This window comes from Photinus pyralis, unplaced genomic scaffold (assembly GCF_008802855.1).
Source record: "Photinus pyralis isolate 1611_PpyrPB1 unplaced genomic scaffold, Ppyr1.3 Ppyr1.4_LG7, whole genome shotgun sequence".
Lineage (NCBI taxonomy): Eukaryota > Metazoa > Arthropoda > Insecta > Coleoptera > Lampyridae > Photinus > Photinus pyralis.
This window is the reverse complement of record NW_022170738.1, coordinates 15191439-15203964: the sequence shown is the minus strand read 5'-3', so window position 1 is coordinate 15203964 and position 12526 is coordinate 15191439. Positions and strand designations below refer to the sequence as shown.

Below are 12526 nucleotides of genomic sequence, written 5' to 3'. Positions count from 1 at the left end.
TACTTCCTGAAAGTTCCTATAATGGACTATTTGTGTATGCAAAGGAAAATAAGTTATGGCATAAAATATATTTTTATAAATAATGTCTGCGCATGCACACATCTGATATTTAAAATATGCGATATGTTTGCCCTTACTACAAGAATCTGTGTTTAAATTTTCAAAAAATATCTCTTAAAATAAGAAAGTTGACATTGCGCAGTTTGCGCATGCATGCGCACATCTGAATTTTACAATATGCAATATGTTTGCATCTGTGGTTAAGATTTTAAAGAAATATCTCCATAAATAAGTAACTTGACAGTGGGTATGCATCTGATTTTTACAATATGCAATATGCTTGTCTTTACTAGAAGATTTTCCTTGGCCTCCCACCACCAAAACCCGGTACATCCCATCCTGGCGATGTACATACATCCCGGACCCCGGCACCGTTTTCTCTGCGAGAACCCATCCCGACGACCGTTACTATCCCGGCATCGGCCATTCCGGCGATTTGTACCTGGCGACGACCTATCCCTGCAACTATTGCTTTCCTGGCATCGGTTATCCCGGCAATGCACACTTTCCTAACAACGCACGTCTGCCCAACCCCTTTTTTTTACATAAATAATGGTAAATAAGTACTTTTAGAACTGGTTGTCAACTTAGGTACCGAAAGGGGTTGTTATTGTGCACTGACGCATTGTAATTAAATCTTAAACAGATAATAATAATTAATTGTCTGTAATGCTCGTGACTAGTACATCAAATAACTATACAGTGATATTCATGTAGAAGTAGACATGGTGTTTTTGCTATAGGCATTTCCTATGTCACTTTTACATGATAAAAAGTCTCCTGAAAGACGCCTAATTTTATGCAACCAAAATAACTTCTTGAAACAAATAAAGATCTGGCTGTCATATTAACTATTAATTTGAATATTGTTGCTTTAGCTTCACAGAAAATAAATCTCTTAAGCTCCTTTACCTGTTATCGGCACTATACTATTTGGAAATATTAACTTTTTCTTTAGTTGAATACATCGCACACGAACCGAAGTTAGAATAGGGAAGTCAAAGCGACAATATTCAAATTAATTAATATGACAGGCAGATCCTCATTTGTTATAGGTAGTTACTTTGGTTGCATAAAATTAGGCGTCCTTCAGAAAACTTTTTATCATGTAAAAGTAGACATAGAAATCCCTTCTACAAGAATATAACGAATATAAAGATCTGTAAATATAAGTAATTTTTAGTAAATCCCGCTGAGTGGTTCAAGGTACTTCTCTTTTTCAAAATTCCAAACCGTGTCTCAGAAATTAATGCTCTAACATGATTGTTGCTGAATTCCATTTTCTTGAATATTGAAGACGATTCAATTACTGAAATACCGAATGAGTTTCTATATTGAAAATGTTTCTCCTGGGCCCAGAAGTGAACAAAAGATAGTTTTTATGAATGCGACCTTTCATGTAGCTTTACTTGTATAAAGCTCTGAATGCAACCAATTATACTTTGACATTGCAAACAAGCATCATAACCTGTTTTCTCACATCGTTTTGCGTATTTACCTTCGTAATTGAAATTAGTTACTAACATCTAAAATTAGGTGTAAAAATGGTAAAGCTAACAGCAGAACTAATACAGAGCTCAATGCAATATATAAATCCTGTAAAAGATCGTGAGCTGGATTTAAGAGGTATGTTCTGCTGTTTGAGGTTATGGTAGTTATCGTTATTTTTTCAGGCTACAAAATACCGGAAATTGAAAATTTGGGAGCTACAGGGGACCAATTTGACACTATCGATTTTTCAGAAAACGACATTAGGAAACTGGATGGCTTTCCGTACCTTAAACGAATGAAATGCTTGCTAATGAACAATAACCGCATTGTGTATGTACACTACTTGATTATGCTTTCGTAATTACAGCAGGTATTGTAGGCGAATCGGCACTCATTTAGAGGAACACATCCCCAACTTAGAAAGCCTAATCCTAACTGGAAATCACATTGAAGAATTGGCCGATTTAGATCCATTAGCCTCATTGGAGAATCTCAACTGCTTGAGTTTACTCCATAATCCCGTAACCGCGAAAACTCACTATAGGTTGTATCTAATCTACAAACTGCCACAATTACGCATCTTAGATTTTCGTAAAGTGAAGTTGAAGGAACGTGAGGAGGCAAAGTCGCTTTTCAAGAGTAGAAAAGGTAAAGAGCTACAGAGAGAAATCACAAACAGAGCGAAAACTTTCGTACCGGGGCAAAGCGTGGCAACACCATCTAAGCGTCTTTCTGATCATGAAGTGCGTAAAATACGGGAGGCTATTGTCAAAGCAAGTTCACTGGAGGAAGTCGAGCGACTCCAACATTTGTTGCAATTGGGGCAAATTCCTGGGCAGGAGTCACAAAACGGTGCATTCAATGGTTGTATTATTTATATTAGGCTGTGTTTAATTTGTTTAATTACAGGCGAAAATGGATTTGAGGCCATGGAAACCGAAGCAGGGCAGTAGGTATGACAATGAGGTATTATTCACTCTTTCAAATGCGTTTCTTTATAATGTAAGTTTAAGTTGATAAGTTCTTGTACTACATGAGTTCTAATAATTGTTTATTTTGCGCCACTTTGGTTGTGAAGCGATTCTAATAAAATTTAAATACAATTAACATTTAAAATTTGATGCAACCTAAAGTAACTCCTAGGGTGTACATTGTTTGAAGCAGAACTGGAAATTTCATTAAGCTGACAGTGTCGGGTCGATTTGCCGGTTCCAGTTGTAGCATTACCTCCACCAAATATTGTACTCCGGTCTCGTATAGAGATGAATTAATTAATTTTTTTCTTCCAGTTGAAATAGAGTATACTACATTGGCTACCTAAAGTGTATTATTTGTACAATAAAGTATTTGAAACTTGATTTTTTACTTACCGGTCCATCAAACATACGCTCTAAAGCACAAAGTTCGTACAGAATGCATCCAAGTGACCAAATGTCCGATTTTGTATTGTAAGGTTTACCGTGACACATTTCTGGAGCTAAATAATTTGCAGTTCCAATAAAAGTTTGGGTTTTTGTTTCGCTGGAAAGAGATTGTTAAATTATTTTGGGCTGCAACCATAGAGGCTTATAGTCCCCCATTTGCCATGCAAAATTAGACAACTAAAAACCTAGAATGAACCCTATTGTGAAAGAAATAAAATATAGAGGACCATGCTCGCGGGCTCGTAGCTCCACAGAAAGTATATTCAGAAGTCTCTATGCAGGAGCCACTGAAGGCAATAAATAAACATATAATTAATTTTTCGTTTTACTGTACACAATTTTTGAAGGGGGTATCACAAAACGTCAATTTTGTTTTTGCTTTTTGAGTGCACTCCTAAGACTTAACTTTTTCCACAAAACAGGTACAAACAAATAATCCAAGTCCAACTTTTTTTGTAACACCAGTCTATGGATAAAATGGGCAAAGAATTTGACCTTTCTTGTGTCAGGAGATGGTCAACATTATTGTCAGAGCAACCCACAAATTACTAAATCTAAGTAAGGTTTTTTGGTCATTAGATTTAATGCTTTTTAGCAACATATGTTGGGAGAATTTATTATACAAGATGATACAGGGATGTTTTAACCGCTGACTTTCACGAGATGGTTAGTTTATTGTCGTGTACCTATAATACAAAACTTTATTTTATAGCAGAAGCCTGCAGAGAAATCATTTCTGTATCTATTTAATTTAGACGTCCAAACAAGCGTAGGTTCTCCTGTCGTTTTCATAGTAAAAATAGTGTATTCGGTTCTGAACGTCATTTTATTTCGTGCTTCGCGTTCCATTTTGAATAAAACTGATAGATGTCATTGGAATGCAGAATGATTTGTTTCACTTTGTCTACTCCTGTCGTTAAAGTGATCAGGTTATCTACCCTTACCGTTAAAGAAACGCTTAGCCTACTCGTTAAAACCTAATAAAATGTCAATTTAACATCTGCTATAAAATAAAGAACTTTATTTGCCTTATCTTAATTGTGCTCTACCTTTTAATATGGATAATTTTTTCCTGTTACATATATTTTTGGTCTCATAATACGGGAGCGATATTTTTAGCGTCGATTTTTAAACGAGACGCGGTTATGCTTTCGCACGATCGCTCGCTCGATGGCTTCATGTCCATCGATTTAAAATAGAACCGGTGGATTGCGGTGAAATTTTGCAGGCGAATTCTTTATCAAATTTGTAGGTCGCAGTGGGCAATGTACGCCAAAAAATAAGGAATTGCATGAAGTTTTGTATGTAGGCACCTCGAATAAAAGTAAGACCAAAAATAGTAAGACTAATGCCGGATGAAAAACCTTGTTTCGATTTTTTTATTTGTTAACATATTTAAATGAAATATATAGACACTAATGGCGAATAAAAAATTGCGCAATCCGATTTTTTAAGGTGTTTAAATGAAATTTTGGGAATGCGCTTTTTGTAAATCGTGTACGATTACTTTTTTTAACTTGTCATCTCGACCATTACGAACTAAATTGCATGACATTAAGACTGGCCCTAGCTATAAATAGATTATGTCATCGATTTGGCACTTTTGATTACCTATCTATTCCTCAGGGTAGGTTAATTCGTACTTGTGCTCAATTGATGTCTTTATCCAAGAACACCTTATTCTGTCTGAAGATCTCTGTAATGAGAGAGGACGGCTTCCAGGTTTTTTATTTTTTCCTTACACGGCCACGGGGGCACTCGGGGAATCGAAATAGAAATAGAGTGGCTTTTGAGCCTATTAAATAATAACTCCATGACACCATCGGTAATGTAAAATACATAAAACTATTTTTCACGGCCCATAATTCCATAGTATGTTTATAGATGACATTAGTTATGTTCGTCTGTAAACCTTTATCTGGAAAATTGGACAAAATTCGTTTACATATACCTACATTATTTTCGTTTACTGCAAAAACCCAGTTTTCTACGTGGTCTCAGTACTGAGATCTCATACCCTTAGACGAACTGGGTGTACTTTTTCATAAGGAATGCGTAATAACTAATACGCAGCACACATCAAACCATATTTTGTGGAAAAATTATGAAATCTGTTCTGTCGATTTGCAAGAATCATCGACACAATTGTTGAAAAAGGTTGTTTTAGCGTTCACTAACTGTAAAAAAAATTGAGAACGCTCTAGGAGCCGCCCAGTGTGAAAATAAAGCATCGTTTATTTAATTAATCAATGGCTATTATATCTACGGTGATCGGGTTTGTCATATTGTTTTGTCATCAAAAGAAGTGACCAAATACGGATTTTCAAAAAGATCGGATGAATTATTAAAAACATATGTTAATTTTAGGGATTCTTTTTTTTATATTTTTCCGTAAAACACAATAATATTTGAATATATGAACGTTCATATCCATACTATAACTGAATGTATAGAAAATTCGATTCTAAACAAATTGATTTCTATTCGTTTTTTTCCCTCAGAGCAATAGTTAACGAGATAATTGAATTGAAATGCGAAAAAAACGACATTTTCTCGTTTTTTCTTTGTTTTTTGTTCATAACAATTTGTTCCGGGAGTTTCCGGTCAGGGGCACTATGATTTTCGGATTCAGCGGAGTTTTTGGCATAGAATACACTAGGTCTCGTTTAGTGAAGTGACAACATCCAATTTAGACTACTTTTGGAGCTAATTTGATTGGACTACTAGAATGGCCCAATGTAATCACGATGTTTTCGGAGCCTACTTATCCAAAGGCAGTACATTTTCAATACTGCCATTGGCTTGTAGGTATCGAATTTACCTCATACCTGTAGGTACTTCATTTTCATACCTACTATATACCTAGTACTTACCTATGTTTGGAAAATACACATTATATGAAAATACTTACTTTTGAAGAATTTTTGAAATTCCGAAATCACCAATTTTTACCACATCTGCTTGTAACCCAGTCAAAAATATATTTTCCGCTTTTAGGTCGCGATGAATTATATTTTTGGAGTGAATATGATGCAGGCCATTCAATATTTGGCAAAAGTAATTTAGTACGGTCTGTAACAAAGCTCATTAACCTACTTGAACACCAAAGCGTCTAAAATTACCTGCTGTGATAAAAGATTTGGTTTATTTCGTTTTATAAAATCGTATAAGCTACCTTTGGTCGCATACTCCATCACTATATAGAAGATATTGTCGGACACAAAGCTATCAAAATACAGCACAACATTGGGATGCTTCAGACATTTTAAAATTGCAACTTCGTTTTTGGCACTCGCCATTTGTTCGCCATTTAAGTCGTAGTTTACTTCTTTGACGACAACTTTGAGCTTGTTGTGTTTCCTTTCGCACAAATAGACGGTTCTAGAAAACAAAACGTGCATTGCGATTTTTCGGGAAATGTTTAAATTACCCAAATGTTCCTTTTCCAAGTTTTTGTAAAATATTAAATGAATGCATATCGAGTCTAAGTACTTACATGACATAAAATCTTTCGTAAAACTGGAATACAAGTTGAAGTGCAGACCCATAATCATGGTCTTATCAAAACACTGGTTATTTGATAAGTAAAAAGAGAAGGAAATTTGCATTTTACTTATATCTGTTTTACTTCTTCCCCAGGTTAGAGAGGTTAAAATTAACGATTGTGACCATGACTGTAGAGTGTGGCTGAATAAAAATGAGTACTCTAAGGGCGAAGAAAAACAATCTTGAAAAGTAAAAGTACAAATACACGTAATTCTTAAGTTCTGATTTAGAAATCCCTTTTGATGGTGGATGAGTGGTTCACAAAAATGACGGCATTCTTCATTTATCGACCGAATCTTTGAGTATAAACTTTTTATTGACCTATTACCGAATTCCATTGTGTATGTGTACTAAATTGATTAGGGGTAACACATCATACGTCCAATTCGTTCAGAATTTCGTACAAGTACATTTGAATACCTACTTTGTTTATATCAATGAAGGGCACAATAATTAGGAAAACGAACCTGCCAAAATTATAGTACTTGTTTTTAATATGACGTATCTCTATAATGGGTTCCTTGCGCGTGAAGAGTAACTTCGATTGCCATGCAATATGTGGTATAATTTTGGATGCAATAATTTGCTTCAATTGTTATAACCACATTTTGGAAACATTTCTCCAAATTATATAATTGATTGATATGGCGGGTTACTCTAGAACAACTCTCTGCGAAACCACCTCATGGCATTTGGTTCAAATTTGTTAAGAAAGGAAAGTGTTTTTTCATCTGGTGTATGTACAAATAAAGGCGACCACATTTGCCCCTTCTAAGTTTTCATATGCAGTAGATATATAAACCCTCCCCTGTCTCCTCCTGTCAATTGCTCACTACTTTCTTCTCCCCTCTTGTTCTCTCTCCTATTCCTCAAACTTTTCTTGGTTTCCTATTCCTTTCTCTACTTTCCACCTTGCTGTACCCTCTTCTGTTTGTCCTATTCTATATCTTCTTTCGAACCTTCCTTTGCCCTTTTCTATCCTCTGCTACTTGCCCATATATTGCTCCCTTGCCAGTTACTGTTTTCCGTTGCCTTTCCCTGTCTTTTGCTCCCTCATACTTGCTCTGTGTGGTTATAAATCAGTGTTATTGTAGTATGAAGTTATAGTCGAACCTGGGGGTTAGTAAGGTACAGTAACTACGCCGTCTGCAAACGTCTTCATAGAGTAGTTTTCAAATTTCTAATCATCACAAAGAGATTGATTTTTTGTGAAGGTGTGGAGTGACCAGCCAATAATACTATCCTATATAATGGCCCGTATGAATAAAAGTAAGCAAATGCTTATACTTGCAAAATTCAAAGTAAATACTCGTAACTGCCCCTTCATACTGGTCTGTTTAGCATGGTTTAGTAGCGCTGCACTGCGTCCTGTCCTTCTGCTTAGAAGCGCTGCTAAGTCGCCCAGTGCGAAGGAGCAGTTACGAGTATTTACTTTGAATTTTGCAAGTATAAGCATTTGCGTACTTTTATTCATACGGGCCAATGTGTTTTACGTGCCGGAAACAGCCCAGTCAGGATTACTAATTGTGCGCTGTATTGGCAATATTAAACGGCCGTGCGTTTTGATGGATGGTCTTTGTACGAATTTGATTGGGGTAGGTAATGGAACGTTCTATTATTTAAACTAGTTTGAACATTACAATTTATCGTTGAATACACGTCGCTTGCATACAATTTCAATACCATGTGTGGAACAATTATATGTCAATGGATGTTTAAACTTAACGTCACGGATTTAATTCGGGTTAAACTAAACTTTGCTTAGTGGATAGATGTAAAAGCATTTTCCTTTATCTTTGCAGCTCTGGAAGATTTTCAGTGTTTTCCCAGTACATTTTCTAAGATTGTCGCTAAAAATTGAGTTTCATACACCTGTTCCAGTAATCTTTCTGTTCACCGGCATACAGTCTACAATTTATTTCAAGAGCCTCACATATACGCAAAAGCTTGCCTGTATCTTTTCTTACTTAAACTTCTGAAAAAAAAATCTAGCCGCTCTTATAACCGTTTTTTTTATATTTTGATGCATTTGATTCCATTAGCTACATGAACAGCCCTAGGCACTAGGTACAACTATACAATATACCTAACGTATGATGCGACAATCACACTCGTTTTCATTTCTTCTAACCACCTACTATCTATATATAATTTGATTTAAATTATAAATTTAAACACAATAAGGATAATTGCCAATATAGTGTCCTAACAACTTCCAGAGTTTAGTGTTAGATGGGTAGGTTTCGCTTGTAATTGTACATCATTCGTGCACATACTCCAACTGCAACATAATTTTTAACAAACATCCATAATTTGGTTATCGCACTACCTATTGCCGTTTGTATCCCTCAGTGTCACTTTGTACGCTAACATTGGTTGTTTTGGGGCATCTGTTCCGTTTTGCTTTTCATTCGGATTTTGATAATACGCAATAGATCCCTTCACTTTTTGATCGTGATTCATGGCCACCGGTTCCATCACGGATAATCCATAGAGTGTGCTAGGCCCGTTTCCCCTACAAATCTTTCATGTACTTAGTACGTGACAATTAGTAGACAAGAAAAATACATAGGGATTTTAAAATTGATACTGCTATTTCCTTGGCGCAAATTGCAGTGCACCATCCCATTTAAACTCTGGGTAGCATTCGTCAGGAAAATACCCACTTGCATCTGGGTTCCTAAAATGAATAGGTGTACTTAGTTTAGTATTTTGCAGCAATTCAGAATATGCACCTACCGCAGAATGGATATTTATTTTTCGTAGCTAAATACATAATTCCATCTCCTTGTACATACTCCCCCATTTTTCCTATATCGTTATTACTCCCAAACCCGCCGTTGTCCATTGACGGAAAGCACTCCCCTTGACGATATTCCTCCAGTCCTCCTCTACATTTATAAGCCACAAACGAACAAGATGGCGCTTGTTTCAGTTGTATTTCCAAACTTTCCCTAAACAACTCCCAGGCGCGTACGTGACTGCAAGCAGTCTCCCTTGTTAGCGTTTTTTCTAAAGTTAGAACGTCAATGATTTGCTCAAAAATTGTGTATATACCTAAATGTGTTACGACTACGGAAGCCGTCCTATCGGAACAACCGGGTTGTTCAAATCCGCCGTTGGGGAAAAAATCTACGTGGCCAATAGGCTCTAAGAGACCGAATCCGTCTGTAAAGAACTGTTGGAAAATACATATGAAGCTTATATTAAGCCAACCACTCATTTCAACTACCTACCCTACTACAATTAATGCGGGTAGAGGATACTGTAGTTTTGAAAAACTAATAGGTTTTCGCCCGAAATGTTTCCTCGCGGAGGATATGCCTCTGGTAGGTTTACCCCCGGAAAATCCTTCCTGATCTCGTATTGGTCATTTTTTAGACGCACATGTCCTATCTCGTAAGTCTCGAAATTTTTGACTTTGTTTGAGTGGACCCCCGAGAAAAAAATTTCACCGCCGTAATACCGGGGGCACCATGAACTTATAATAGCATAACTCCAATATATTGCCCTTGGAGTAACTGCTATATGTACCTACTAAATTCTAGCGAGCTGCTTTCTATTTCTGTAACAAAATTCGCTCCTGTAAGAAAACCTCAAAACACGCATTTGCCACCGGATTATCATTCGAAATCGAATTTTCCGGGGGCACAAACACCAGGGCTTATTTTGTTACAGAAAGAAAAGGGATCTGTTGGGATCGAGCTTTTCTAACTCGGAATTTTCGTTTCCTAGTCAATTTTCCTTCAGGGTGCATATGTTGTGAGCGAATTTTTTGGGACAGAGGCACGGCGAATTTTTGGTGGGTAAATCTTCCGGAGCCATCTTTGCTGGAGACACAAGCGAGTTTTTCTCGGAGTTTTTATAGAGGCAAAATTGGCAGGGTGTGTAATTGTCACACAAATAGACAAAATTTTTAAATCTTAGATCAAATGTTTCCAAGGGCAAGTTTTCTAAAGTTCAGCCTCAAGTTCTGGCTAGCAAGTACATAAAGGCGAATTTGTTTAACCTCAAATTTGGAAATATCGAGATTTCCCGACTAGCGAGTATAACGGCGGAGTCGAATCTTTCGTGGGAAAGTATTACGGGAACGAGTATTTAGGCACTAATTTTGTCATAAAAATTGCAGATTTACCTTAAAAGTACCTACATTGTACATAACAGTTGTGTCAAGAGTCAATTTTTTCAGCTCAATTTTTGGGGATCGAGTACCTATTCCTGCAAGTGATTTTTTTCTTGACACAAGTTTCTTACGAACGGGTATTCTGCCGGACCCAAATTTTTCTCCTGGGCGAAAATACTGGGGCGGAGGAGTAAAATAGCGAATCTCTTTCTTGTAGCACGTTCCTAGAGAGACGAATTTTCTTTGAGCGAGAGCAAACATTCAGGAGCGAATGTTTTCGCAGAACTATAGAGAGGAACGTTAAAATCGAGTACATAACAGTTACAAGGACAAGCAACCCTTTCTGAAAGTAAATTTTCCTTATAGCGAGTTCCTTATCGACAAGAAGGGAATTTTCTCCTTATGGAGGGGAGTAGGTATACTGTTCACGACAAGTAACGAATTTTTCGGCGAGAATTGGGCCAAATTTACATGATTTACGTGATGCATGATCTTACAATCCACTGGATTAAATCTTCTCAGAGCATATGAACGGTGATTATCCATAAAAAAGTGATAGCTCTTACCGGACTCGAATCTGTATGTACTGCGTCAACCAAGAGGGCATCACTTCTATCCAACTTTTTCGATTTGGCCCTAACGTGATTATTGCGAAATAGTGGACTGGCGGCGTCTAATCCTAAAAAAAATGCTGCATTCGTGATTCTAAAAGGTTGAATAAGGTCACCTGTAATTCTTCCAATCATCAGACCGTTACTTTTTAACACTTCTGATGCGCAACCCGCTACATGGGCCCCTAGAGAAAATCCAACAATATGGATATAGTGAGGGTCTAATCCTTGATTAATCATATGCAGTAATAATATTCCCAACTGACGGCCCACTATTTCCGTATTGGCAGCGGCATTTCCATAGTTCGGTCCACGCGCTCCTCTTTCCCAATCCAGTAAAATGACATTGCATTTACACTACAACCCCTGCTAGTTCAATCAAGCTTACTTTGCGTGACTTACCAGTTGCGTGTACAGTTTCGCCCCGGCCAGCCCCCCGCCATCCCTCCAGCTGCCCAAATACCCATGAACGATTACCTTCACGTGCTCGCTGGCATTGAACTTGGACTGATTGAGCGTTCGACCATTATCCTCGTAGTAGAGTCTTTGTGGAGTGGAAAACTTTAAATCGTTGCGAAAGAGGAAGAATTTGGTATTGATAACGGCTGGACTTTCAGGTCCCTTGTGCAAGGGAGAGAATTTACGCGGCAAATCGAAACACCCTACAATGTCTAGGAGCCGCACTCAGGATTAAATTCGAAATCGCGCACTTACCGTAGCAAATCTGATCCGCCCTTCGAATTTGCTGCACTGAGATCCTTTTTGATTTAAGGCCGTCATTCTTGTTCACTCGTCTACAACTTACATCTTGTCCTACCGAAATGAAGTAGACACACACTAGCTTGTAGATCAACATTTTACAATTATTCTTACTGGAACCCGTCTGCATTATACAGGTATGAATTATCTAATGTGGTCATAGTGGTGGTAATCAATGGTGTCCATCTGCAATTTGCCACTTTCTCTTTTTTTAATGAATGAAATTTAATTTTTTTACACTTCCAGAAGGACATTACCCAATTTCCTTTTTTGGAGTGTTACATTTACGTTTTTTAATGTTTCACGACAAAAGCAGGGAACCGAACACATTGACCTCTTGCATAATTCCGCTTTCTATAGCTGATATTCGTCGATGGGGAAATATTAATCAACTTAATGGTAGGTTAGACGCAAATATTTGCAAAATTTGCGTTTCAACACGCACGCCAAATGTTACACGGATTCTTATTAACTAAATATTAAGTTTAAGGCTACGCACATTATGTAATGTT

The 12526-nt window shown here is 37.1% G+C and overlaps 3 protein-coding genes across 5 annotated transcripts; 1 reads left to right on the top strand and 2 right to left on the bottom strand.

Annotated features, from left to right (window-relative positions):
* The first annotated feature begins 1513 nt into the window (after positions 1–1513).
* On the top strand, positions 1514–2658 carry LOC116176964 (U2 small nuclear ribonucleoprotein A'). Its single transcript, XM_031495814.1, has 4 exons — positions 1514–1686; positions 1734–1881; positions 1931–2415; positions 2461–2658. Exons 1-4 carry the CDS (start codon positions 1605–1607, stop codon positions 2502–2504), a joined length of 759 nt encoding a protein of 252 aa, XP_031351674.1. The 5' UTR covers positions 1514–1604; the 3' UTR covers positions 2505–2658.
* Positions 2586–6612, bottom strand: LOC116176962 (serine/threonine-protein kinase Nek8-like). Of its 2 annotated transcripts, none has more exons than XM_031495813.1 (5): positions 6472–6612; positions 6098–6356; positions 5887–6047; positions 2922–3072; positions 2586–2868 (listed from the first exon to the last, which is right to left on the bottom strand). In XM_031495813.1, exons 2-5 carry the CDS (start codon positions 6272–6274, stop codon positions 2662–2664), a joined length of 696 nt encoding a protein of 231 aa, XP_031351673.1. In that variant the 5' UTR covers positions 6275–6356; positions 6472–6612; the 3' UTR covers positions 2586–2661. The 2 variants fall into 2 exon arrangements, with proteins under 2 accessions (XP_031351673.1, XP_031351672.1); XM_031495812.1 differs by having other exon boundaries at positions 6406–6555.
* Positions 6613–8516: 1904 nt separating this feature from the next.
* Positions 8517–12512, bottom strand: LOC116175627 (pancreatic lipase-related protein 2-like). Of its 2 annotated transcripts, XM_031493848.1 has the most exons (9): positions 11970–12507; positions 11658–11926; positions 11372–11612; positions 11211–11323; positions 9579–9699; positions 9261–9533; positions 9090–9201; positions 8851–9036; positions 8517–8802 (listed from the first exon to the last, which is right to left on the bottom strand). In XM_031493848.1, the coding sequence occupies exons 1-9, from the start codon at positions 12142–12144 to the stop codon at positions 8727–8729; spliced, it is 1566 nt and encodes a 521-aa protein (XP_031349708.1). In that variant the 5' UTR covers positions 12145–12507; the 3' UTR covers positions 8517–8726. The 2 variants fall into 2 exon arrangements, with proteins under 2 accessions (XP_031349708.1, XP_031349709.1); XM_031493849.1 differs by lacking the exon at positions 8517–8802 and having other exon boundaries at positions 8859–9044; positions 11970–12512.
* Positions 12513–12526: the final 14 nt, after the last annotated feature.